At 42.6% G+C, this 24,003-nt stretch overlaps 2 protein-coding genes across 2 annotated transcripts; both read left to right on the top strand.

The window, feature by feature from the left end:
* Nucleotides 1-495: 495 nt before the first annotated feature.
* Nucleotides 496-15,194, top strand: LOC144512674 (extracellular calcium-sensing receptor-like). Its single transcript, XM_078243520.1, has 8 exons — nucleotides 496-539; nucleotides 964-1,258; nucleotides 1,362-1,651; nucleotides 1,884-2,179; nucleotides 3,179-3,384; nucleotides 3,512-3,733; nucleotides 14,013-14,136; nucleotides 14,229-15,194. Exons 1-8 carry the CDS (start codon nucleotides 511-513, stop codon nucleotides 15,131-15,133), a joined length of 2,367 nt encoding a protein of 788 aa, XP_078099646.1. The 5' UTR covers nucleotides 496-510; the 3' UTR covers nucleotides 15,134-15,194.
* Nucleotides 15,195-15,971: 777 nt separating this feature from the next.
* On the top strand, nucleotides 15,972-20,445 carry LOC144512682 (extracellular calcium-sensing receptor-like). Its single transcript, XM_078243533.1, has 9 exons — nucleotides 15,972-16,069; nucleotides 16,499-16,793; nucleotides 16,889-17,178; nucleotides 17,467-17,784; nucleotides 18,340-18,492; nucleotides 18,543-18,573; nucleotides 18,672-18,881; nucleotides 19,320-19,443; nucleotides 19,541-20,445. Exons 1-9 carry the CDS (start codon nucleotides 16,011-16,013, stop codon nucleotides 20,443-20,445), a joined length of 2,385 nt encoding a protein of 794 aa, XP_078099659.1. The 5' UTR covers nucleotides 15,972-16,010.
* The last annotated feature ends 3,558 nt before the right edge of the window (nucleotides 20,446-24,003 follow it).

The following is a 24,003-nucleotide window of genomic DNA, read 5'->3' on the forward strand; positions in this document are numbered from 1 at the left end:
CCATGAGGGGAGACTTTGGTCAATCACAGGTCATTTTAGAGAGACAGAGAATTCATATTGGCTGTTCTGCAGATGTATTGTCTGTGCAACAGAGATGGGAGAGGCCACCACTGGAGAAGGCCATCCTTTCTCTGATGTACAGTAAACTGACGTACAGTAGAAGGAGGGAAGCTTTGTCTGAACATCTATAAAACACATACAGTATGCCCACATCCAGATAGTTGAGGGATGGAGCTCTCTGCTCTCTGTATTGGTCTGATCCTATCTCTGGGTTTGTGTGAACTGAACTCAGCTATTGCCTTGAATGGTTCTGAGGAAGATGTTAAACAAAGGGCTGGGCTTACCGAGGATAGGACTGGTGCTGGGGTCAGCACTCAGGCTTCATCTGTGAAATGTAAGCTCCAGGGTACCACTCGTCCCCCTGCATTTGCAATGGCTGGTGACTATGTTATTGGTGGTGTTTTTTCCATACACCACTACATGCACACAGTGAAGCATAACTACACCACCATGCCTGAGCCACTAAGATGTACAGGAAGGTTAGTAAGAGGGAGAAGTGGGGGATAAGAGGATGTTAGACTGTGTGGCGATAGATATGTTTTGATATGATGTGCTTACAATAGTATTGGAAAGGTTTTGTGTAGTATTAAAAACTATAAAAAGTTAATTAAATGCCAAATCAGCATTTGGCCATATAACATAATATAAGATAAGATACACCTTTATTGGTGTTGTGTAAATCCCAGGTATTCTATTCAGAAAATAGTTGACAATAATATATGTGAAAAAGAAAAAAAAATTTTTTTGTATTTCTTAACTGATAATATGTGTTTAACAACGGATTTGTATATTTACCGAAAAAAGTAATACTTTAGCTTTAGTTGACTGCGTTGTGAATGTTGGACTGATATATAATCCTGTGTAGGCTAAAATTCAAACAGTGACATGAGTATCTGTGTTCAGCATTACAAGCCGGGAACTGCGCTTCTCACGTGCAATGATCTTCGCCATCGAGGAGATAAACAACAGCACGGAGCTGCTGCCAGGAATAAAACTCGGTTATCAGATCTACGACTCGTGCGCCTCAGTGCCCGTAGCGGTGCATGTGGCATTCCAGCTTTCAAATGGCCTGGACCCGGTGTTTTACACCGGTGACAATTGCTCAAAATCTGGTATGGTGATGGCTGTCATAGGTGAGACTGGGTCCACGCCATCCATCAGCATGTCGCGCATCATCGGGCCATTTAACATTCCTCAAGTAAATATTTTGGATTTCTGGGAAACCTTTTGTAATACAGACCAGTGCTGATTTTATTTGCCTGTCCCGGTAAATAATTACACTGTTATTTTTTTTACTTTAGGTGAGCCACTTTGCCACTTGTGCATGTCTGTCCAATAAGCAGCAGTACCCAAGTTTCTTCAGAACAATCCCTAGTGATCAGTTCCAGGCTGACGCGTTGGCCAAGCTGGTAAAACACTTTGGCTGGACTTGGATAGGTGCTGTCCGGTCAGATTCGGACTATGGCAATAATGGTATGGCGTCTTTCCTGGACGCAGCACACAGAGAGGGGATCTGTGTGGAATACTCTGAATCTTTCTATCGGACCCATCCACGTAGCAGGTTCCAGAGAGTAGCAGACGTTATCCGCAGGTATGATGTTCCCTGTGTTGACACTGACCTGCAAACAAAAGCACAAAAAAATGTTCTGTAAAAAAAATATTGGAACATTATTTATTATCTCAGTGGCAAATTGGAATTTTTTTTCATCACGTTTATTTATTACTGCTATTGTTATAAAAATGCTCAGACCAATTACTATCCTATATCCTATGTCTGTGTTAACTATTTTTATATAAATTTAGGAACTTAAATGTTTCTCCAGGTCAACAGCTATGGTTGTTGTGGCATTTGCAGCCTTTGGAGACCTGAGGCTTCTGCTGGAGGAGCTGTCGCTCGAGCCATCTCCACCTCGCCAGTGGATAGGCAGTGAAGCCTGGGTAACAGACACAGAATTGCTGAGGTTCAGCTTCTGTGCTGGAGCCATCGGATTTGGCATTGAGCGATCTGTCATCCCAGGTCTGAGAGACTTCTTGCTGGATCTCTCTCCCTCTAAAGTGGCTGCCTCTCCAGTGCTTACTGAGTTCTGGGAGGATGCATTCAACTGCAGGCTGGGAAAAAGTGAGAAAGTTGTGCTGATTTTTAATGTAGGAGAGACACTCACAGTTGGATTGTTGTTGGTTATGTTGTGTTGTTTTTTTATTCTCTCTGAGTGAATTTACCTGTGTTAAAGACTCAGCAGCTGCTTTAAGACCAAACCCCAGATTGAGGTGGACATAAGGTGCATCTCATCTCTGTGAATAATCTCACTTGTTATGATGATCTTTCATTAATAATGTAGGCACTCTGCTGGCACTTGATTTCACAATGTCAACACTGAAGTCCTGAACACAAGCACACAGTACACTCTCCAGGTCTCTAAGCTAAAGTACTTATCAATTCATTAAATTTTTACTTACTTACATGTATTAGTTACAGTAAGTGTGAAGTTGTTATTATAGTGACAGTGATTTCTGATCATGTATTTGTTTTAATTTTTAATTTTTTTATTGTAATATGCACAATATGAACAATTACAGAGAAGTAGTCGTTGGCAAGAAAAATCAAGATCTCAGGCTCCCTCAAACAATGCTCATTAAATATGTAAAAAAAAAAGAAAAAAAGAAAACCATGCAATAATATGAGAATCTAAGACATAAAATATTGCAAAGTTAAAACATAATGGTAAAATATAACATATATAAAATATATATATATATAAAATATATATATATAAAATATATATATATATATATGCTAGACAAAGTGTACAGTAATTGCAAAAAAGAATAAACTGTAATGTCAGCAGGCAGTAGTAAATGTATGTGTAATAAGAAGTTGTAAAGTATAAAGGTAAAGTGACAGCGTCGTAGTGATGAGCTCAAGAGCTCAGCAGTGTGATGGCCTATGTGATAAAGCTGTCCCTGAGCCTGGCAGAACAGGACCAGATGCTGCTGTTTGGCAGGTTAAATGGAACAAAAAAGAACAAAAAACATGAAAGAAACAATGATAATTTAATTTAATTTTTAATTAATTTTTTATGTTTGAAAAAACATATTTCTCTGTCTCTGTGTGTTTCAGGTGCAGCCACAGATGACAGAGTGTGTGATGGAACTGAAGACATACAGACGCTCCAGAGCCCGTACACTGACACATCTCAGCTCCGGATCACTAACATGGTATACAAGGCTGTTTATGCAATAGCTCATGCCATTCATAAAGCAGTGTGCCAGAAAACAAATTCTACAACTCAGTGTGACACATTCACCAGGATAGAATCCAAAGAGGTCAGTTGAACATAAATGAAAACTCCAATGCCCTTTTTTTGCTTTAATTTCTGAAATGAGGTATTCGTTTTATTTAACATTATTTAATTGCTCTCCCTCACTGTTTTCCTTTATTTCATCTTCACAGGTTCTAACTCAGCTGAAGAGAGTAAATTTTTCTCGAAATGGTTATGATGTGTCATTTGATGCCAACGGTGATCCTGTGGCCAGATACGAGCTAGTTAACTGGCAAAAAAGTGAGAGTGGCAGCATTGAGATGGTGACAGTAGGGCAATACGATGCATCACTGCCGGTGGGCCAGAAGTTCCGTATCAACAGGAACCTCACCTGGGTGGACAGTGGGACACAAGTAAGGAGCACAAAAGCAATAATGTAACAAAATATGGTAATCTTAAAGGGTAACTACCAGTTTTTTCAACGTTTTCCTATGTTTTTGTGTCTAAGTGACTCATGGGAACAATAATCTTTGAAATTTGTCCAGTATTTAGCGAGATCACTGCAGTTGGCAGCGGTGAAACAAGCTACAATGTAAGTTAATAGGGCAATTGTCCAGCTTGTATATACCTTCACAAAAGTGCTCGTTTTGCCACTGACAGGCTCAGATTAACATGCTAAGTGTCTGACAACATAATGGACATGATTTCTAAGGACGTCAAACTTTCTGTTAAAGAGAAAGATCCATTTTTTAAACATAAAAACATCTGCAAAATTGCGTCATTAAACCCACCAGACTCCATGTAAATAAACAGCAATATTAGCATCGTTAAACACACTTCATTCAAAGTTGACAGAAACTAAATAAAACTATTAAAAGCTGTGGGTCGTCTTTCTACTTTTCCAACCATCACCACTCTAGTTTTGGTTGAAATTAACACATAGATTACCGATTTACATGTGAAAATATGTTGGCTCTATACACGTTAAAAGTATTGCTTTTTTAAATGGAGTCTGGTGGGTTTAGCGCTAGTGACTTAAGAGCTGTTTCTGCCAAATCATTATCCAGTAGGTTAACACGAGAGGCAGAGGACACGAGGTGGTGTCCGAGCCTTTCTCCATACACCAGCGCCGGAAAGGGGACCACCGTCAAGCGTAACACGTTGAATGAATAAGGCCACTAGTCATTCTGTGACTTAAGATCCATGTATTCACATACAGCATATTGGTGGCTCTGCTGTTACAGATCAACATACAGCCGTTGGCTTATCACTGCAGGGTGGGAGATCGCACAGTCCAGCTGTGACAGTGCGTCCCTGTGCAATATGGCAGCTGTCATGATGATGACATCCCCCCGAGTCGGGAACCATGGTGCGCTTGTGTGTTCTAGTGCCACTAGAATGACAGCCAGGCTCTCTTCCTGAATGCGAGCCAGGAGACAAGGAGTCAGGGGGACAGGGGGAAAAAACAAGACCAGCCTCGCGCCTTCATAGAGAACGACCCTGCCTTCTCTCGTGCGGCGAACAGATCCATTTTCGCCCTCCCAACCTGTTCCACAGCATCTGAACGAGAGTGGGATCTAATTTCCGCTCGAGAGGCACATCAGGTCTGCTGCGCGGTTTAGTAACCCCAGAGTGTGCGCTGCTCTGATTAAGAGCAGGCAATCTGGAGAGATGGAGGATTTCCCCATCTCCCTCCCACAACCTGGGACTTGGACTTACCCTGCCATCCAACAAGGGATGCGTCTGTGTCTGTTACGTGTGACGTCACCCTTCCAAGGGGAACCCCCGGCGATAGAGCACAGGGGGGTTTCCACTAGGCCAGGTTTGACTGAAGAAAGGAAGCATTTCTGAATTTTTCCTCGTGTGAAACGTGTGTGTTTACTCATGTCCTTGAGGAGCCATTACGAGACTCGCGGGTATCAACACCAACAGACGCATCACTGACAGCGCACTGAGGCGCAATGTGTGACAGCGGAGAGTTTAATGCCTGGTTTTCATAGTGGCAGAGTTTATGTCCACACCAGATAAACTACCACCTTTGAGGGAATCGGCGAACTCTTTGCCAGTTTATGGCAAATTTAGTGTTTGTAGATGCTGCACAGCCTCCACTGTGTGTAGTGCAGCTCTCTCTGAGGGTGTCGTTTACGTGTGAGAAATCACATGTATTTGAACTGTTTGGCCTTCCATACTTGAGGATTAGGTCGTCTAAAGGTTACTACACACTGAGCCGATAATCGGCCGTTGGACAGTCTGGCGAGGTCAGTAACTCGAGTCTGTCCGGTGTGTTCCGTGCCATGGTCCGTCTGAGGGGCCTTCGGCCTTCATTTTGGCCGATTTTACATGTATAATCGGCGGGGCGGGCACTGCCAGCAGTCAGACTCAAATGACCCTTCTGATTGGTAGAGTGCTAACCCGGAAACGGGGAGCGGAATGAGCGTGACTAGAATCTCTCAAAATCTGACAAAAATCTTTTAAACTGACCTTTGTCGATCTGAAATGAAGACAGATTCAGCAACTGCGTGATTCATTTTAAGCCTATTTCTCGCTTAAAATGTTTTCAGAAACACGTTTCGGTGAACTATTTTAGTACAATATGAGATCGTATCCTAAACAAGCTGCCATGACAGTCTGTCTTTGAATTTCCGGAAAAACCAGATCCACTTGTTACTTTGGTGTGTTCCGTGGCACTTTTTTGACCAACTCGGGTAGACTGATCAGTCCAACTGCCTTTTCTGCCGAGGGTCAGCCGTCTGATCTGTGTGTCTGGGCCTTTACAGAACCATGATCCCCTCTGCGTAATGGCTGAAAAACCGTCTTGATAGGTATATGATGGGCCAGAGAGTAGCCGAATGGAAGGAAAAGCATTTGGAGGTGACCAGAATGTGAACGTGCCCTCAGGTGGATGGAGTGAACCAATCGGCGGGCGCACACACTACGACCCATTTACGGGAGTCAACATGTGGAAAGGTCGCTCCAGGATGCACCGGTTGAACAAAGACAGGTCCATCGGTCTCATCCCTCCTGTTTGCTCCTGTTTGAGGAAATAACGGGAGTAAAACCCATCGTTCTCCTCCTCTGGAGGGACATTGGGGATTAGGCTATAGCATATATTTTCCAGCAGCTCCGCCAGCTCTGACATCAGAGCCGTTATCTGAACTTGTGATAGCATGATAGTTATTACCACGCCGGTAAGAACCAGGGGAGGGCTGGCAAATTGAAGCATAAAGCTGTTTGTGATTAGCTTCAACATCCATATGTTCATCATGGGTAACATGCTTTTCCGCACAGCACAGCGTTTCGAGAACAGACACATGCATGTCTGTGTGTCTGTTTATTTAGCAGTGAGTATCGTGCCCTCCCAGCCGTTGTGTTAAGCAATTTGTTCATTTCTCACAAACCGTGGTAGGGTGGCGCCAAGAACTGTGTTTAAAACATCGTGAGAATTGTGACGTATTATGATCCTGTCGAAAATGCGCCTGCTGCCCGATATATGCTGGGAATGCATGGCGGGGTCAGCAAACAATGTGTATTCGGATCAGAGTACCGATAACAAGGCCCGCTAAGGGGGGGGGGGACTCAGGAGTCTCACCAATCCGCGGAATCAGCTGGAAGGTAGGCTATCAACACGCACTGCCTGCGTTACTGCATGTAGGCATGGCGGCGAGCTTGTCTGTGTGTGTGTGAGGGAAACGTGTCTCAGTGGCCGCAAAATGCTCAGAAGGGACAAAAGCGGGCTGACTGAGAGGAAACTGCTCTATAGGAGAAACTGTGTGACCCTTAAAACCCTCAGCTGGAGTGAGACACGAGTTCCCGGCGTCCCGTCACTGTCACTGACGTTGCTGTTTGCGAGTCGGCTCAGGGGTGGATTGGAGCGGGTGGGTACTGCCTGCAGGGCCTCATGGCCCGTGTCAGTGGTTGGCGGAGGGTACTGCTGCGGGGGAGGAGGGCAGTATGGGAGAGCTGGAGCCGGTGCATGGGGAGGCGCAGCCACAGCTTTTGGGGCGCCGTCTCCTTGAGCTGACATCTCGGTGCTGCTATTGTGGCGCCGCTCTCCAGGAGGTGTGTTCCCGCATCCCCTCTATAATTCGTGGTCCAAACAATCCGCCAGGGGCAATGAGACACGTCCGCTATTGGCTTGGAGTTGCAGGCAGATGTTCCACTGTGAAATGTGCAGCCAGAAAGCGATATAACTCTGGGGGACAGCCAAGGCTTAGCAGTCATGGCGGAGACAGCAGAGCGATGTTGTTCTGATGTTTTTGGTCACCCAGGCAGCACACTGGTGCGTGCAGTCAGTGAAGCGAGCGTGGACCTGGTCCTGGGGATATGGCGGTGTGGGATTCTGTCAGCCGAAAAAAGGCCTTTGGAAGCAAGATGGAGGCCAGGCTCTGCCGCAGTGGCCGGACCGCTGGAACTCCGTTTCCATGTCGTCTTGGACCCTGGTGAACGGTGCATAGCGAGACATTGGTGCCGTCTGTCTCCCGGGTTCGGGGAATGCTTACTCAGCATTCACACAGGTCGAGAACAACGACCTTAGCAATGGGCAGAGAGCCCGCCTGATGCGGAGGAGAAATCCGCTGATGCGGTGCTCCCCTTCTGTGATGGAGACAGCCGCAGAGGCGGGGCTCCGTAATCCTCTTCTGTTTCGAGCTCCAGTTCTCCCAACAGGGAGGAGGGAGAGCCAGTGCTGGCTAGAGAACCATTTCTGGGGGGATCCAAGTCAGCGGACTCTTGCTCGCCAAAGAGATCCCCTTCCGGGATGTCCGGGTGTCGCTGCTGGTGGTATCCTTACCTTACCTGACTGTCTGCCTGGCTGTTATCGCCTGCCGCTTCAGTTCCTCCGTTGGTAAGTGGGTGCCAAACTGCTGGCGGCCGGCAGGGTACCGGAACGGGGCCGAGGCATGCCTCGCAGCTCGGGTGGAAATCTAGCGGCAAGATGTAGCCGATCCATCAGTCGGTACACCGGTAGACACCGCTGTTCTTCAAAGTCTTCAAACTGCTTGTCACTGAAGAAAAATAGGGAGCAGATCTCTGGTCTCGCAGCTGTAACACACAGAATCTGCAGACGCAAGAGAGGCCCGTGCAGGCGTGAAAGAAATCTTCACAACTGCGCATGCGCGAGGGAAAAACCCAACAGCAACAGCTGGTAGAGGGCGAAGCCTATACGAAATAGAACTATTTGTCTAAGTCAATCATCATCATTAACAAAAATGTAGAGGAACGTGCAAAAAGTTCAGGATAGGTAGATAAAATGGATTGTGCAGAAGACAGGATGTAGGATTAAGGTTCAATGTGTGGGAGACCAGTGCCTTGTTGGTGAGGCTTACTGCTCAGGGAAAGAAACTGTTTTTGTGGCGTCAGATTTTGGTCCTGATAGACCACAGCCTCCTGTCAGAGGGGAGGGGTGCAAACTGTTTGTGTCTGGGGTGAGAGGGATTGGCTACAATCTTTCCTGCCTGCCTCAGCATCCGGGAGGCGTACAGGTCCTAGAGAGATGGCAGATTGCAGACAATCACCTTGTCAGCAGAGCGGATGATACGCTGCAGTCTGCCCTTGTCATTAGCAGTGGCCGCAGTGTACCAGATGGTGATGGAGCTGGTGAGGATGGACTTGATGATGGCAGTGTAGAAGTGCACCATCATTGTCTTTGACAGGTTGAACTTCTTCAGCTGCCGCAATAAGTAAATCCTCTGCTGATGTTCAGCTCCCACTTGAGGTCCTGGAAGCTCCTGGATGGAGCCCAGGAATCGAAAGGACTCCACAATGTTGACCGTGGAGTCACCCAGGGTGATGGGGGCGGGTGCGGACGCAGCCTTGAGGGGAACCGGTGCTGATGGTCAGAGAGATAGAGACGTGTTTCCCCAGCTTCACACTCTGCTTCCTGTCAGACAGGAAGTCTGTGATCCACCTGCAGGTGGAGTCAGGCACATTAAGCTGGGTCAGCTTGTCCTGCAGCAATGCCAGGAGGACAAGCTGAAGTCCACAAATAGGATTCTGGCGTAGGTTCCTAAAGAGTCCAGGTGCCGGAGGATGAAATGAAGAGCCATGTTGACTGCGTCGTCTACAGACCTGTTGGCTCTATAGGCAAACTGCAGGGTGTCCAAGGGTGTTCGGTGAGGGTTTTGAGGTAAGCCAGAACAAGGTGCTCAATAGACTTCATTAACACAGAGGTCAGGGCGACGGGTCTGTATTTAGTCCTGTGATCCTTGTTTTGTTGGGGACAGGAATGATGTTGGAGGACTTGTAGCAGGCTGGTACATGGCATGTCTCCAGTGAGGTGTTAAAGATGTATGTAAACACCGGAGACAGCTGATGAGTGCATTGCTTCTAGGTGGAGGGAGAGACATATTCTGATATGGCTGCTTTGCGGGGGTATGGTTTTTTAAACCATCTGTTGACATTTCTTTCCTGAATAAAGCAATGGTGGCGCCAGAGTTTTCTTTTGCTGGTGCTATGGTTGCTATGCTATTCCCTTGACACACGTAGCCTACACACACACATGCTCCGATACGCATCCACCTCCGCAGCCGTTTACTAAGTGAGCGAATGAGAGGGAGAGAGAGATTGATGTTTTTCATGCACTTAAGTTGCCAATACAACAGCACCATAGAACTCCGATTACCCAACCGAGCATATTTCAAATACCAGCCAACAAGCCGGGTTTACACAATCATTACTGCAGCTTTCATACAGTAGCTTATATTTGCAGAAGAGTAATGCAGCAGGCCAAATACAGTGGGCTCGAAAGTTTGGGCACCCCAGGTAAAAATTTTTATTAATGTGCATAAAGAAGCCAAGAAAAGATGGAAAAATCTCCAAAAGGCATCAAATGACAGATTAGACATTCTTATAATATGTCAAAAAAGTTAGATTTTATTTCCATCATTTACACAAAAAATGGCGCCTGCAAAGGTTTGGGCACCCTGCAGAGTTTATAGCATGCACTGCCCCCTTTGGAAAGCTGAGACCTGACTGTCATGGATTGTTCTCAATCATCGTCTGGAAAGACCAGGTGATGTCAATCTCAAAGGTTTTAAATGCCCAGACTCATCTGACCTTGCCCCAACAATCAGCACCATGGGTTCTTCTAAGCAGTTGTCTAGAAAACTGAAACTGAAAATAGTTGACGCTCACAAAGCAGGAGAAGGCTATAAGAAGATAGCAAAGCGTTTTCAGATGCCAATATCCTCTGTTCGGAATGTAATTAAGAAATGGCAGTCATCAGGAACAGTGGAAGTTAAAGCATGATCTGGAAGACCAAGAAAAATATCAGACAGAACAGCTCACAGGATTGTGAAAAAAGCAAGTCAAAACCCACGTTTGACTGCACAATCCATACAGAAAGATCTGGCAGACACTGGAGTTGTGGTACACCATTCCATTATAAAGAGATACTTGAACAAATATGGTCTTCATGGAAGAGTCATCAGAAGAAAACCTCTTCTACGTCCTCACCACAAAAATCAGCGTTTGAAGTTTGCAAATGAACATATAGACAAGCCTGATGCATTGTGTAAACAAGTTCTGTGGACCGATGAGGTTAAAATAGAACTTTTTGGCCGGAATGTGCAAAAGCACGTTTGGAGAAGAAAGGGCACAGAATTTAATGAAAAGAACCTCTGTCCAACTGTTAAGCATGGGGGTGGATCAATCATGCTTTGGGGTTGTATTGCAGCCAGTGGCACAGGGAACATTTCACGAGTAGAAGGAAAAATGGATTCAATAAAATTTCAGCAAATTTTGGACGCTAACTTGATGCCATCTATGAAAAAGCTGAAGTTAAAGAGAGGATGGCTTCTACAAATGGATAATGATCCTAAACACACCTCAAAATCCACGGTGGATTACATCAAGAGGCGTAAACTGAAGGTTTTGCCATGGCCTTCACAGTCTCCTGACCTCAACATAATTGAAAATCTATGGATAGACCTTAAAAGAGCAGTGTGTGACAGACAGCCCAGAAATCTCAAAGAACTGGAAGACTTTTGTAAGGAAGAATGGGCAAAGATACCTCAAACAAGAATTGAAAGACTCTTGGCTGGCTACAAGCTGTGATACTCTGCAGGGTGCCCAAACTTTTGCAGATGCCATTTTTTGTTTTCTGTTATTTTGAAAGTGTAAATGATGGAAATAAAATCTAACTTTTTTTGACATATTATAAGAATGTCTAATCTGTAATTTGATGCCTTTTGGGTTTCAGAGGCATTCTTTGGACATGTATTCAGCGCATTCGGAATATGCATCTCAATCTAGGTTTTTACCACAGGATTATGGTCAGCTCTGTGCGTTGCTATGGTTACTGTACACAAACCAACCAGCCAACAGTTTTCAAGGCTGCTGACCCGATTAGAAGGAGAAACACAGCTACTTTTAAACACTATCAAAGACTTGGGTATCAACAGGTTTTTGGATATGTGCACACATCGCTACACCGACCTTTTCAAGAAGCAGTGTCACGATTGAAGACTGGAGAGGAGGCTTTTAATGTGCACAAGTTGTATATTTATTAATAGAACAACACCAAAACATACTCAAACTGAAATAGAAAAAAATATTAAACTGAGGCAAACAGCAAACAAACAAAATGGCAACCTCACAGCAAGCTGCCAAGTCTTTTCTTTCTTCTCCTGAAGCCCTTTTAACTCAGCCTTCCCTAATTGGACCCTACCACCTGTACAGGTGATTATAGGGTGAGCTAAACTGAACAAGCAACATTTAGTTTCTCAAAACATCATTACAATTGGATAGATCAGTTACTCCTGACATTACTATTTATATATATGTGCACCCACAACAATAGGCACCCCAAATATTATAAAAATTGAATTTACTGCAGAACTATAGTACCTATTGTTCTACACCTTAGGATTGCCCAGCCCCTACCTACAGAAAGGACCTAATGAGGCAAACGTGCATGCACTCTCCCTGATTAAGCTGGTGCGCAGCTGATCTACCCACATCACAGGCAGAACCATAGCAAATCACTATGAACCCATAAAACCTGCTGAACAGGCCTATGACAAATAATAAAGTAACAAATAAACTAAAACAATAACCTACAACATTACACTGAAATGAACGATTAAGCAGACACCTAACAGTATTCATTTTGGGAACAGGGCCCAGTGAAAATGGAGAAAGGAAGCCTTTTCACAAGCAGGTTGAAGGAATGAAAAAGGGATGCTGTGTTCGAACAGTCCAACAAGTCCGCCACCGCTGGTAAACTTTGAAAAAATCATATTTTGCACGGCTACATGTAAACGGGAATATTAGTGGAATATTCACTTTCATTAGCCATGTAAACAGCTTAGTCAGAATATCGTCTTTTTCGGAATAAGGGCAAAAACCGGAATAGTATGTAAACATAGTCATTGTTGAACCTCTTAGTGATACGTGTTGATATCCAGTTGTCCTAACAGAAACTGATGTATGACGTAACAGTCTCTGTGTACTCATCCAAACTGTTACTAGCAGACCTGAAAACATCCTAGTCTGTACAGTCCAAACACGTCTGAAGATCCGTCACAGCTTCACTGGTCCACTTCTTAGATGTCCTCACAGCAGGTTTAAAACGTTTTCGTTTCTGCCTGTATAAGGGAATCAGGTGGGCCATGGCATGGTCTGAGTTTCCCAGTGCAGCGTGGGGGACTTGTGATATGCATTTCTGACTGTTGTTTAACAGTGATCCAAAATATTCTCCTCTCTGGTTGGACATTCAATAAACTGTCTGTATTTGGGGAATTCATGGCTGAATTTACCTTTGTTGAGTCACCAAGGACAATAACAAGGGAATCTGGGTTATTCCGCTCCAAACACAGAACCTGGTCGTCAAGCGCGCGCTGTGCTTCCTGCACGTTGGCCTGTGGTGGGATGTACACACCAGCCAGAATGAATAAAGCAAATTCACGGGGGGAGTAGAAGGGTTTGCAGTTGATAAAGGTTTCCAGAACAGGAGAAGAGCGCTGTAGAATCATTGTTACATCATTACACCAGCCACTGTTAAAACAGATACCTCGATGTTTCGATTTGCCAGAGAGAGCTGTGTCACGGTTCCCTCTGAACAGCTGGAACCCAGCCAGCTTTAGCACAATTCACCGAGCCTCGTCTCCATGAAGAACAAAGCAGCAGATGTAGAGGAGTCACTGATTTTCCTCAACAGTAACCCTGTTCCCGGTTGCTCGTCGAGTTTGTTGCACAGTGAACGCACATTGGACAGAAACAGTCCAGGTAGTGGAGTGCAAAATCTCCGCCTGCGAAGTCAAAGGAGCATGCCTGAACATCTACCTCTTCTCCTCCGTCGTTTCACTGCATGGGCCACGGTGAGCACACCTTTGACAAGAATGTCCAAGAAATTCACGGAGGACGCAAGAAAGTGGGAACTAAGTACAATGGTGTTTTTTCCCTGATGTTCATGAGCTCATCTCTGGTGAAAGAGCTCCGGGTATTGCAGCAGAAAACAAAACAAAACAGAGTGCACCAAATTACAGAAGCGCCCGCAGTCGGCACCATCTTAGATGTAAGACTATAAATTTGAAAGACAACCACTTGATTTGTCTATCTCAGACTGTTGAAGCCTCATTTTAGCTTCAGCTGAACTTTTGATCACAGTTACTTCGACAATACACATATTGACACGTAGGTATTGTTTGTAGAAATGAAAACGTTTTGTAGCGTTTGTTTGTCTCTATGTGCCAGGTTCCTGTGTCAATGTGCACGGACAGCTGTTCTCCAGGAACTCGTAAAGTGCTGCAGAAAGGAAAACCCATCTGCTGTTATGATTGTTTACCGTGTCCTGAGGGAGAGATTAGCAATGCTACAGGTATTTTCTTCTCCTCATACATAGCCAATGTACTGTAAAACATCAAATATACATTACGACTGCTAAAAGCCATTTTTGTTTCATTTTTTCAGATTCCCCTGATTGTTTCCCTTGCCCCAAGGAGTTCTGGCCTAATGCAGAGAGAGACACATGTCTCCCCAAGCCTGTAGAGTTTCTTTCCTACAACGAGGTCCTAGGAATCATCCTGGCTGCATTCTCAGTTGGTGGCGCCTGTCTGGCCATTATAACAGCGGCTGTGTTCTATCGTCACAGGACATCCCCGATTGTCAGGGCCAACAACTCTGAGCTGAGCTTCCTGCTGCTCTTCTCCCTGACTCTATGTTTCTTATGTTCATTGACTTTCATTGGAGCACCCTCTGAGTGGTCCTGCATGCTGCGCCACACAGCATTTGGGATCACCTTCGTCCTCTGTATGTCTTGTGTTCTTGGAAAAACAATAGTAGTGTTAATGGCCTTTAGAGCTACACTCCCAGGTAGTAATGTCATGAAATGGTTTGGTCCTCCACAGCAAAGAATGACTGTAGTTTCTTTCACGTTTATTCAAGTTTTAATATGTACTATTTGGTTGGTTCTTAGTCCCCCTTTTCCAATGAAAAACCTAACCATATACAAAAAGAGAATCATCCTGGAGTGTGCATTAGGCTCAGCTGTTGGGTTCTGGACTGTGCTTGGGTACATAGGCCTACTGGCTGTCTTTTGCTTTGTGTTAGCTGTCCTAGCTCGGAAATTACCTGATAATTTTAATGAAGCCAAGCTCATTACCTTCAGCATGCTGATATTCTGTGCAGTATGGATCACCTTCATTCCTGCATATCTCAGCTCTCCTGGGAAATTTACTGTGGCTGTGGAGATATTTGCCATTCTGGCCTCCAGTTTTGGACTAATACTGTGTATATTTGCTCCAAAGTGTTTCATCATATTGTTGAAGCCAGAGAAGAACACCAAGAAACATTTAATGAGCAAAAATCAATCCTAAGACATCTGAGCTTTGGATATAGTTAAGATGACAACATACAGTATATAGCTTATGCTTAGCATATCCAACACAGTCTTCATCTTCTTGTTTAAAATGTTTATTTTATATTAAATAATTTTTAAGTGTAATTTAGTGAATGTCCTATTAAGATGTTGATGTATTCTTTTACAAATATTCTTTCATAATACGCTGAAAATATAAAACAAAATTCACAATGTAAATGTGTGGTTCTTTCTTTTTTATAAACTCATTTCTATTTCAATAATTCTCTGTATCCGCCTTACTTAATATGCAAATAAACAGCACAGCCCATTAAAGGTGCACATTTGTTAGGCTTAACTGTAATGACCTCAAACAAATAAAAAAAGATGAAAGGGTAGGACAACTTAACAATTTGAAGATATCTGGTGTTTACAATGAAAGATTCATGGACGCTTAATGCAGTTTATATTGTACGTGCAGCCTACAAAATATGCTTTGACAATATTTCATCAAAGACCAATGGGTGAGGGCATCCTCTGTCTGATGTACAGTCAGCTGATGTACAGTAGTAGGAGGGAACCTTTTGTCTGAAAATCTCTATAAACCAGTGAAAAGACAGTATTCCCATCCAGATAGTCAAGGGATGGAGATCTCCGCTCTCTGTATTGGTCTGATCCTGTCTCTGGGTTTTTGTGGGCTGAACTCAGCTCTTGCCTTGAATGCTTCTGAGGATTATGTTAAACAAAGGGCTGGGCTAACCGAGGATAGGACTGGTGCTGGGGTTAGCACTCAGACTTCATCTGTGAAATGTAAGCTCCAGGGTACCACTCGTCTCCCTGCGTTCTCAATGGAAGGTGACTACGTTATTGGTGGTGTTTTGTCCATACACCACTACATGAACACAGTGAAGCATAACTACACCACCATGCCTGAGCCACTAAGATGTACAGGAAGGTTAGTAAGAGGGTGAAGTGGGGGATAAGAGGTTATTCTGTGTGCGGATAGACATTTTTGATTTGTATGATGTGATTACAATTGTATTGGAAAGGTTTTGTATAGAATCAAAAAACTAAACAAATCTTTTTTCACATACATTTCCAAATCAGTAGGTAACATTCGCAGTGGAAAATACTAGATATGAAAAATTATATTTTTGTATTTTTTAACATATAAGTGTGTTTAACAACTGAATTATAATTGTTAACCTAGATGAAAAACAACGACTTTAGATTGCGTTGAGTCCATGCATTTGATTATTATGAATGTTGGACCGATCTCTAATCCTGTGTTTTGAATTTTGGTGCTTGTTTCTCCCGTTTTATGTATTTTCTGTTAAAACAGTGAATTGTAAATTTGAACAGTGACATGAGTGTCTGTGTGCAGCATTGACTCCCGTGAACTGCGCTTCTCACGTGCAATGATCTTCGCCGTCGAGGAGATAAACAACAGCATGGAGCTGCTGCCGGGAATCAAACTCGGTCATCAGATCTACGACTCGTGCGCCTCGGTGCCCGTGGCGGTGCATGTGGCATTCCAGCTTTCAAATGGCCTAGACCCACTGTTTTACACCGGTGACAATTGCTCAAAATCTGGTATGGTGATGGCTGTCGTTGGTGAGTCTGGTTCCACGCCATCCATCAGCATGTTGCGCATCACTGGGCCCTTTAACATTCCTCAAGTAAATATTCAGAATTTCTGGCAAACTCTTTGTAATACAGAACAGTGCTGTTTTTGCCTGTCCCGTGAAATAATTACACTGTTATTTCCCTTTAGGTGAGCCACTTTTCCACTTGTGCATGTCTGTCCGATAAGCAGCAGTACCCAAATTTCTTCAGAACAATCCCTAGTGATCAGTTCCAGGCTGACGCGCTGGCCAAGCTGGTAAAACACTTTGGCTGGACTTGGATAGGTGCTGTCCGGTCAGATTCAGACTATGGCAATAATGGTATGGCGTCTTTCCTGGACGCAGCACGCAAAGAGGGGATCTGTGTGGAATACTCTGAATCTTTCTATCGGACCCACCCACGTAGCAGGATCCAGAGAGTAGCTGATGTTATCCGCAGGTTTGATGTTCTCTGTGTTGACACTGACCATTTGCACACAAACGCACAACATTGTTTGGGCAAATATAAGATGGAAGATTGTTTCATTATATTAGTGAAAATTTGGAAATGTATCTTTTTTTCATAATGTTACTTTCTCAAATGTATTACTGATACTGTTATCAGTGAGACCAAATACTAATAAGTATCTAATGTTTGTATGAACTATCTTTATACATATTTAAAACATGCTAATTAAATATGTTTACTGATATAGGCATAATGCAATGTGCTAAAATTTCTCTCCAGGTCGACAGCTATGGTTGTTGTGGCATTTGCAGCCTCTGGAGACCTGAGGCTTCTGCTGGAGGAGCTGTCGCTCGAGCCATCTCCACCTCGCCAGTGGATAGGCAGTGAAGCCTGGGTAACAAACACAGAATTGCTGAAGTTCAGCTTCTGTGCTGGAGCCATCGGATTTGCCATTGAGCGATCTATCATCCCAGGTCTGAGAGACTTCTTGCTGGATCTCTCTCCCTCTAAAGTGGCTGCCTCTCCAGTGCTTACTGAGTTCTGGGAGGATGCATTCAACTGCAGGCTGGGAAAAAGTGAGAAAGTTGTAAATAGACAGTCTCCATGCCAACAAGTTCAATAAAGATTAAAAAAATTATTTACTAATGTGTATCAGTTAAAGTTTATATATCTAATTAGGCTGTTACTGTATACTGAGAATTATTTCAAAATATTTAGTTTAACACATTAAAACAGAGGTAGGAAAAGGTGTGGATATTGTATGCCTTTTACTATTCTGACCAATTGTCTTTTGCCTGATTTGTGTTAATGTCAGCTAGTATACATTCTTAAAAAAAATATGACTTACAAACTGAAACAGCAACTATAAAAATAAATAAATAGAAAAAGAAATGTCTGCAAAACAATGCTTTGAAATGTAATGTGAAATTAGTATTTTTAATAAATAAATAACAACAATATAGATATATGAGTTTCTGCCAGCCATGTTTGGCAGGTTAAGAAAAGCAAAAATTAAATAATGCTAATACTACTACTACTACTACTAATAATAATAATAATAATAATAATAATAATAATAATAATAATAATAATAACACAAGAAAGAATGATAATGCTGTCTCTGTGTGTTTCAGGTGCAGCCACAGATAAAAGAGTGTGTGATGGAACTGAAGACATAAAGACCCTCCAGAACCCGTACACTGACACATCTAAGCTTCGAATCACTAACATGGTATACAAGGCTGTTTATGCAATAGCTCATGCCATTCATAAAGCAGTGTGTCAGAAAACAAATTCTACAACTCAGTGTGACAAATTCACCAGGATAGAATCCAAAGAGGTCAGTTGAATATAAGGAAAAACCCCAATGTCCTTTTTTGCCGTAATGTACCTTCTCTGAAATGAGGTATTCATTTTATTTAACATTATTTAATTGCTCTCCCTCACTGTTTTCCTTTATCTCATCTTGACAGGTTCTTACTCAGCTGAAGAAAGTACATTTTTCCCAAAACGGTTATGATGTGTCATTTGATGCCAACGGTGATCCTGTGGCCAGATATGAACTGGTTAACTGGCAAAAAAATGAAAGAGGAAGCATTGAGATGGTGACAGTAGGGCACTACGATGCATCACTACCGGTGGGCCAGAAGTTCCGTATCAACAGGAACCTCACCTGGGTGGACGGTGGCACACAAGTAAGGAGCACAAAAGTAAAAAAAAATTTAACATATTAAAATTTGGCGATCTTGAAGGATATGTGTTTTGGGTCCATGTTTGTAAAGTCCATATTGGCTGTAAAGAAATTCCAAAGTTACAGTATTTTGAGAGTCCCCCTTTATATGTTCTTTAAAAAGAGAGTGTCTAAAAGATTGTAACTTTGGAAGATATTGACTTGATTTGTCCAGTTCAGACTGCCGAAGCCTTCAGTTGGATTTTGTCCCTCAGTAATTACATTGAAATGGTTTTAGGAGGGGTTACAGTTTGGTTACAATGAGCAATACACTTTTCACTACCGATATTGACATATGGGTATTGTTTTAAGAATAAGAAGAAAAATTTGAACCTTTCCTTTAATCCTCAGAGTTTAAGAGCACACCTGAATATGTATGAGTTTGTTTCTCTCTATGTGCCAGGTACCTGTGTCAGTGTGCACTAACAGTTGTCCTCCAGGAACTCGTAAAGTGCTGCAGAAAGGAAAACCCATCTGCTGTTATGATTGCATACCGTGTCCTGAGGGAGAGATTAGCAATGCTACAGGTATTTGTTTTTCTCCTAATCCATAGCTGATGTACTGTACAAAATCAAATATAGGCTACATTAAATGCTAAAAGCCTTTTTTGTTCAATTTTTCCAGATTCCCCTGATTGTCTCCCTTGCCTCAATGAGTTCTGGCCTAATGCAGAGAGAGACACATGTCTCCCCAAGCCTGTAGAGTTTCTTTCCTACAACGAGGTCTTAGGAATCATCCTGGCTGCATTCTCAGTTTGTGGTGCCTGTCTGGCCATTATAACAGCGGCTGTGTTCTATCGTCACAGGACATCCCCGATTGTCAGGGCCAACAACTCTGAGCTGAGCTTCCTGCTGCTCTTCTCACTGACTCTATGTTTCTTATGTTCATTTACTTTCATTGGAGCACCCTCTGAGTGGTCCTGCATGCTGCGCCACACAGCGTTTGGGATCACCTTTGTCCTCTGTATGTCTTGTGTTCTTGGAAAAACAATAGTAGTGTTAATGGCCTTCAGAGCTACACTCCCAGGTAGTAATGTCATGAAATGGTTTGGTCCTCCACAGCAAAGAATGACTGTAGTTTCTTTCACGTTTATTCAAGTTTTAATATGTACAATTTGGTTGGGTCTTAGTCCCCCTTTTCCAATGAAAAACCTAACCATATACAAAAAGAAAATCATCCTGGAGTGTGCATTAGGTTCAGCTATTGGGTTCTGGGCTGTGATCGGGTACATAGGCCTACTGGCTGTCTTTTGCTTTGTGTTAGCTGTCCTAGCTCGGAAATTACCTGATAATTTTAATGAAGCCAAGCTTATCACCTTCAGCATGCTGATATTCTGTGCAGTCTGGATCACATTTATTCCTGCATATCTCAGCTCTCCTGGGAAATTTACTGTTGCTGTGGAGATATTTGCCATTCTGGCCTCCAGTTTTGGACTAATACTGTGTATATTTGCTCCAAAGTGTTTTATCATATTGTTTAAGCCAGAGAAGAACACCAAGAAACATTTAATGAACAAAAATCAATCCTAAGACATCTAAGGTCTGGAAATAGTTAAGTTGGCATCATACAGTATAAAGATTATGCTGTACACATCCATCAAATATTTACATTTACAAATTTTTCCTTAATTTTAATGTCATTTTGTGAATGTCCTTAGTTGTACTTTACAATTCTTTTTCATCATGCACTAAAAGATATAAAATAAAGTGAATAAATAAAGTCCAAATTCATAACATGTGTCATGATGTCTTTCTGTACAATTCATAAAATCATTGCTATTTGAGTAATATGTCTCTATGGCTAAAATACAATACCAAATTGGTGGGAATATGAAACATCAGAAGACACAATTCTTCATTTTGTTATAGCACCCATCTCTAAATCCCCAAATGGCTCAACTAACTGTTGCAATTCATTCAATTTCTAAACAATAGCGCTAGCAAGACAAGTTCTTTTATGTAGCACATTTAAAAACTGGAGGATCCCCTGGAGTTGACCATAGTGCTTTGCGAGTTAACGTGAACTGCACATTCTTAACCGGTAAAGTAATGTCACCAAAAACAACAAAAACAAATAATAAATGAGAATGCAAAAATACAAGGCAATGTAATATTTCCGCAAATCTAAAACAGAAAAAAACTTAACTCAATTACTGTATACAATACTTAAATATTAATACGACTTAGAGCAACCAAAGGCCATTGAAAACAAGTGCTGTACGTCTTGAGATTTGAGTATATGGAAGGGGATCATTTGATCAAAAGTGAAGGGCTATTCCAAAGCTTTGGAGCTGCCACCACAAAGGTCCAGTCTCCATTACCCATGTTGATCTTGAAACAGTTATAAGTTGTTGTGAGGATCTAAGAGGCTTAGAGTTAAAAGTTTTTGGGGCTTGAGAAGTTCTGAAATGTACAGGTGCACTAGCCCATTTATGGCTTTAAAAACAAATAAAAGAACCTTGAAAATCAAGGAGTGTTTCTTGTCCACCTGTGGTCCACCAGCATCTATGATCTTACATGTTGAAACACCAGAAAGGTTAGTAGACCCATTGAATAAACTTCAACGAAGCACATCAACATTTTTCTCTGATGGCAAGTGCAAAAATATAGAATATAAGAAACTTACAAATTGCAATTTGTTTAAACCTATCACATGGCAATTGTAAATGTTGAGTATGAATTACCCACAATCCCCAGGACTGGAGTAGCCCCCACACAGGTCTTATCCAAAATAACTGCTCCTCTTGGCCATTGGCCATTGACAACAGGCAAAAACACAGTTTTGTAGCAAAAAATGCCCCCATATCTACTAGCCTCCTTTCACCTGTTTTCTAATCCTTTCTAATCCACAATCAAAATAATACACAGGTCATCCACTGAATAATACAATTTATATTACATAGATAACCATTCTTATCTAGAGAGCAAATTTGTTTTGCAGACCAACTACAACATCCATAATGCTCAGCTGTGAAACGGCCAAAATGCAACTTTGTAACATGCAGACTAGCTTTGCTACATTATATCCAATAGGTGGTAGCAGGAGTCATTTTCTGAGGTCTTTAATAAGGGATGAGTGTCAACAATTTGTTTTTAAATAATTACTACAGCAGGATTTATTTTCAAACATTACCAAAATGCCAAGATTTATTCCCAATACAATTTAATATTTCCTCTTCATGTTATTGTTTAGTGTAAGACAAATAGATATTTCCAAATCCTTGGACAGTCTTCCAATCCATCCAATAAAGATGGAGTGCAAAACCTTTGTCTCCACCCTTTGGCAGTAAGAGAGCTATAGCTATACCACAGATATATTCTCGGATAGGAGAAAAAAGTTTGCATTTCTCCAAACCTAGTCTATATCCACGACCTTCCACTTTTGGGATTGTTCCGTTGCTGCTGAAAATTCCGCCGAATGTCCTTCTTTTTAACCGTATGTTCGTTACCTTACGCTTTCGTTGTGTTGGAATTTTAAACTCTGGTGGATTTATGAGGACTATGGTTAACTGCTCCTCAGATCTCTGCAGGGTAAATCCAGACAGCTAGCTAGACTATCTGTTGATTCTGAGTTTTCTGTTGCATGACTAAAACAACCTTTGAATATACACGTTCCACCAAAACAAGTTACTTCCCGAGGCTAGTTTGTAGCGGCACAAGTGCTCCCTCCGGCGCTTGTGACGATAGTGATTGGTTTAAAGAAATGCCAATAAACCAGAGCATGTTTCTCTCCCATCCCGGAATGCTGTGTAGACTAGCCAGACCCTCCTCCGCAGCGGTGTGGAGGAAGATCTGGCAATGCGAGACTACTCTAAATCAATTTAATTGTCATAGGTGCCGCTAAGTTCTAGACGCAGCAACAGTGTCTTTGCAAAATAGTATCATGAAGGAACTAATTTTAGTGAAACATTTGCACCTCGCAAAAGAAAACGGCTCATTAATACATTAAATGAAGTTAACTGTTCACACAATACAGTAAAGTGAGCATACATGGATAAACATAACTTGCTTTTACCAGTGTATTGACGTGGTTACTTCGTTCACAGCATCCCCACCAATCGGTCCCAAAACGTCCTAGTTAGATAGTAAATGCCGTAAACATGTTCTTTGTAAATCTTTACAATCTTTCCTCGAAAGAACAAGCAGGCCTGCCTTATTTCCTGTACTGAACAGATTTTGAGAACTGCAACAAATAGAGATCGAAAGGTGAGGGGCAAAGCGTGGAGGCTTTTTCCTGGAAATGTACTTCTTTTGATCAAGACTAGAGGTACATAATAATGCTCTATCGCTGTGGTCTCTCCCCTCTCCATGCCTGTCAAGGTATTGTAATAAAGGTAGACTGACATATTGTGTAACCAATCAGAGAGCCAGAATAAGGAGCTATGCTGTGAAGAACTGTAAGTGAGTGAGCAACTGGGGTTGACAAAACTTGGTAGACTGAGAAATACAGACAGCCTTCCCTGACGGTGGCCTAATCCGCAATGTGTGAACTTGTTTGGCAAGGGCTTCAATGTAAATGATGTACATTTATATGGAAAAGTTCCACTCTCTATCTTTAAAATGCAACAGTTAAAATGATAAAATAATAAAATTCCCAGTAACTGATTCTTCATTGTTCTGGCGAGTCACTGTGATTACAGAAAATTGTTCCAGTCTAAATATTTATCATCCTGGAATTTATATTCTCCATGGCAACCTGGAGTTGATCCAGTATTAGCTTTGCATTTTATTGTTCCAATGTCTGAAGTGGCCTACACTTTATCCATGATAAAACTGCTTTGCGCTGGCCGTTCCATTCTTTTTCTATGCCTCCAAACTAGGCGCAGCGCTACCCTTGGCATCGTGCAACGCTCGGAATTGCCGCTGTGCGCTGCGCTCAAAGTTCAAAATATTTAAACTTTGACTTCGTTCCTGCTGACATTTTAAGGCGCAACCAATTCCAGGACGTTCCTGCGCTGCGCTCTGCCTCTTTGCTTTGAGCCATACCTCGTTTTGCAGCGGATCATGTGCAAGAGGCTTAAGCGCACAAAGTGGACACCCAAAACCCAACAAATTAAATAGCTGTGCCTCTTTGCTTTGAGCCATACC

Source organism: Sander vitreus, chromosome 3 (genome assembly GCF_031162955.1).
Source record: "Sander vitreus isolate 19-12246 chromosome 3, sanVit1, whole genome shotgun sequence".
Classification (NCBI taxonomy): Eukaryota; Metazoa; Chordata; class Actinopteri; order Perciformes; family Percidae; genus Sander; species Sander vitreus.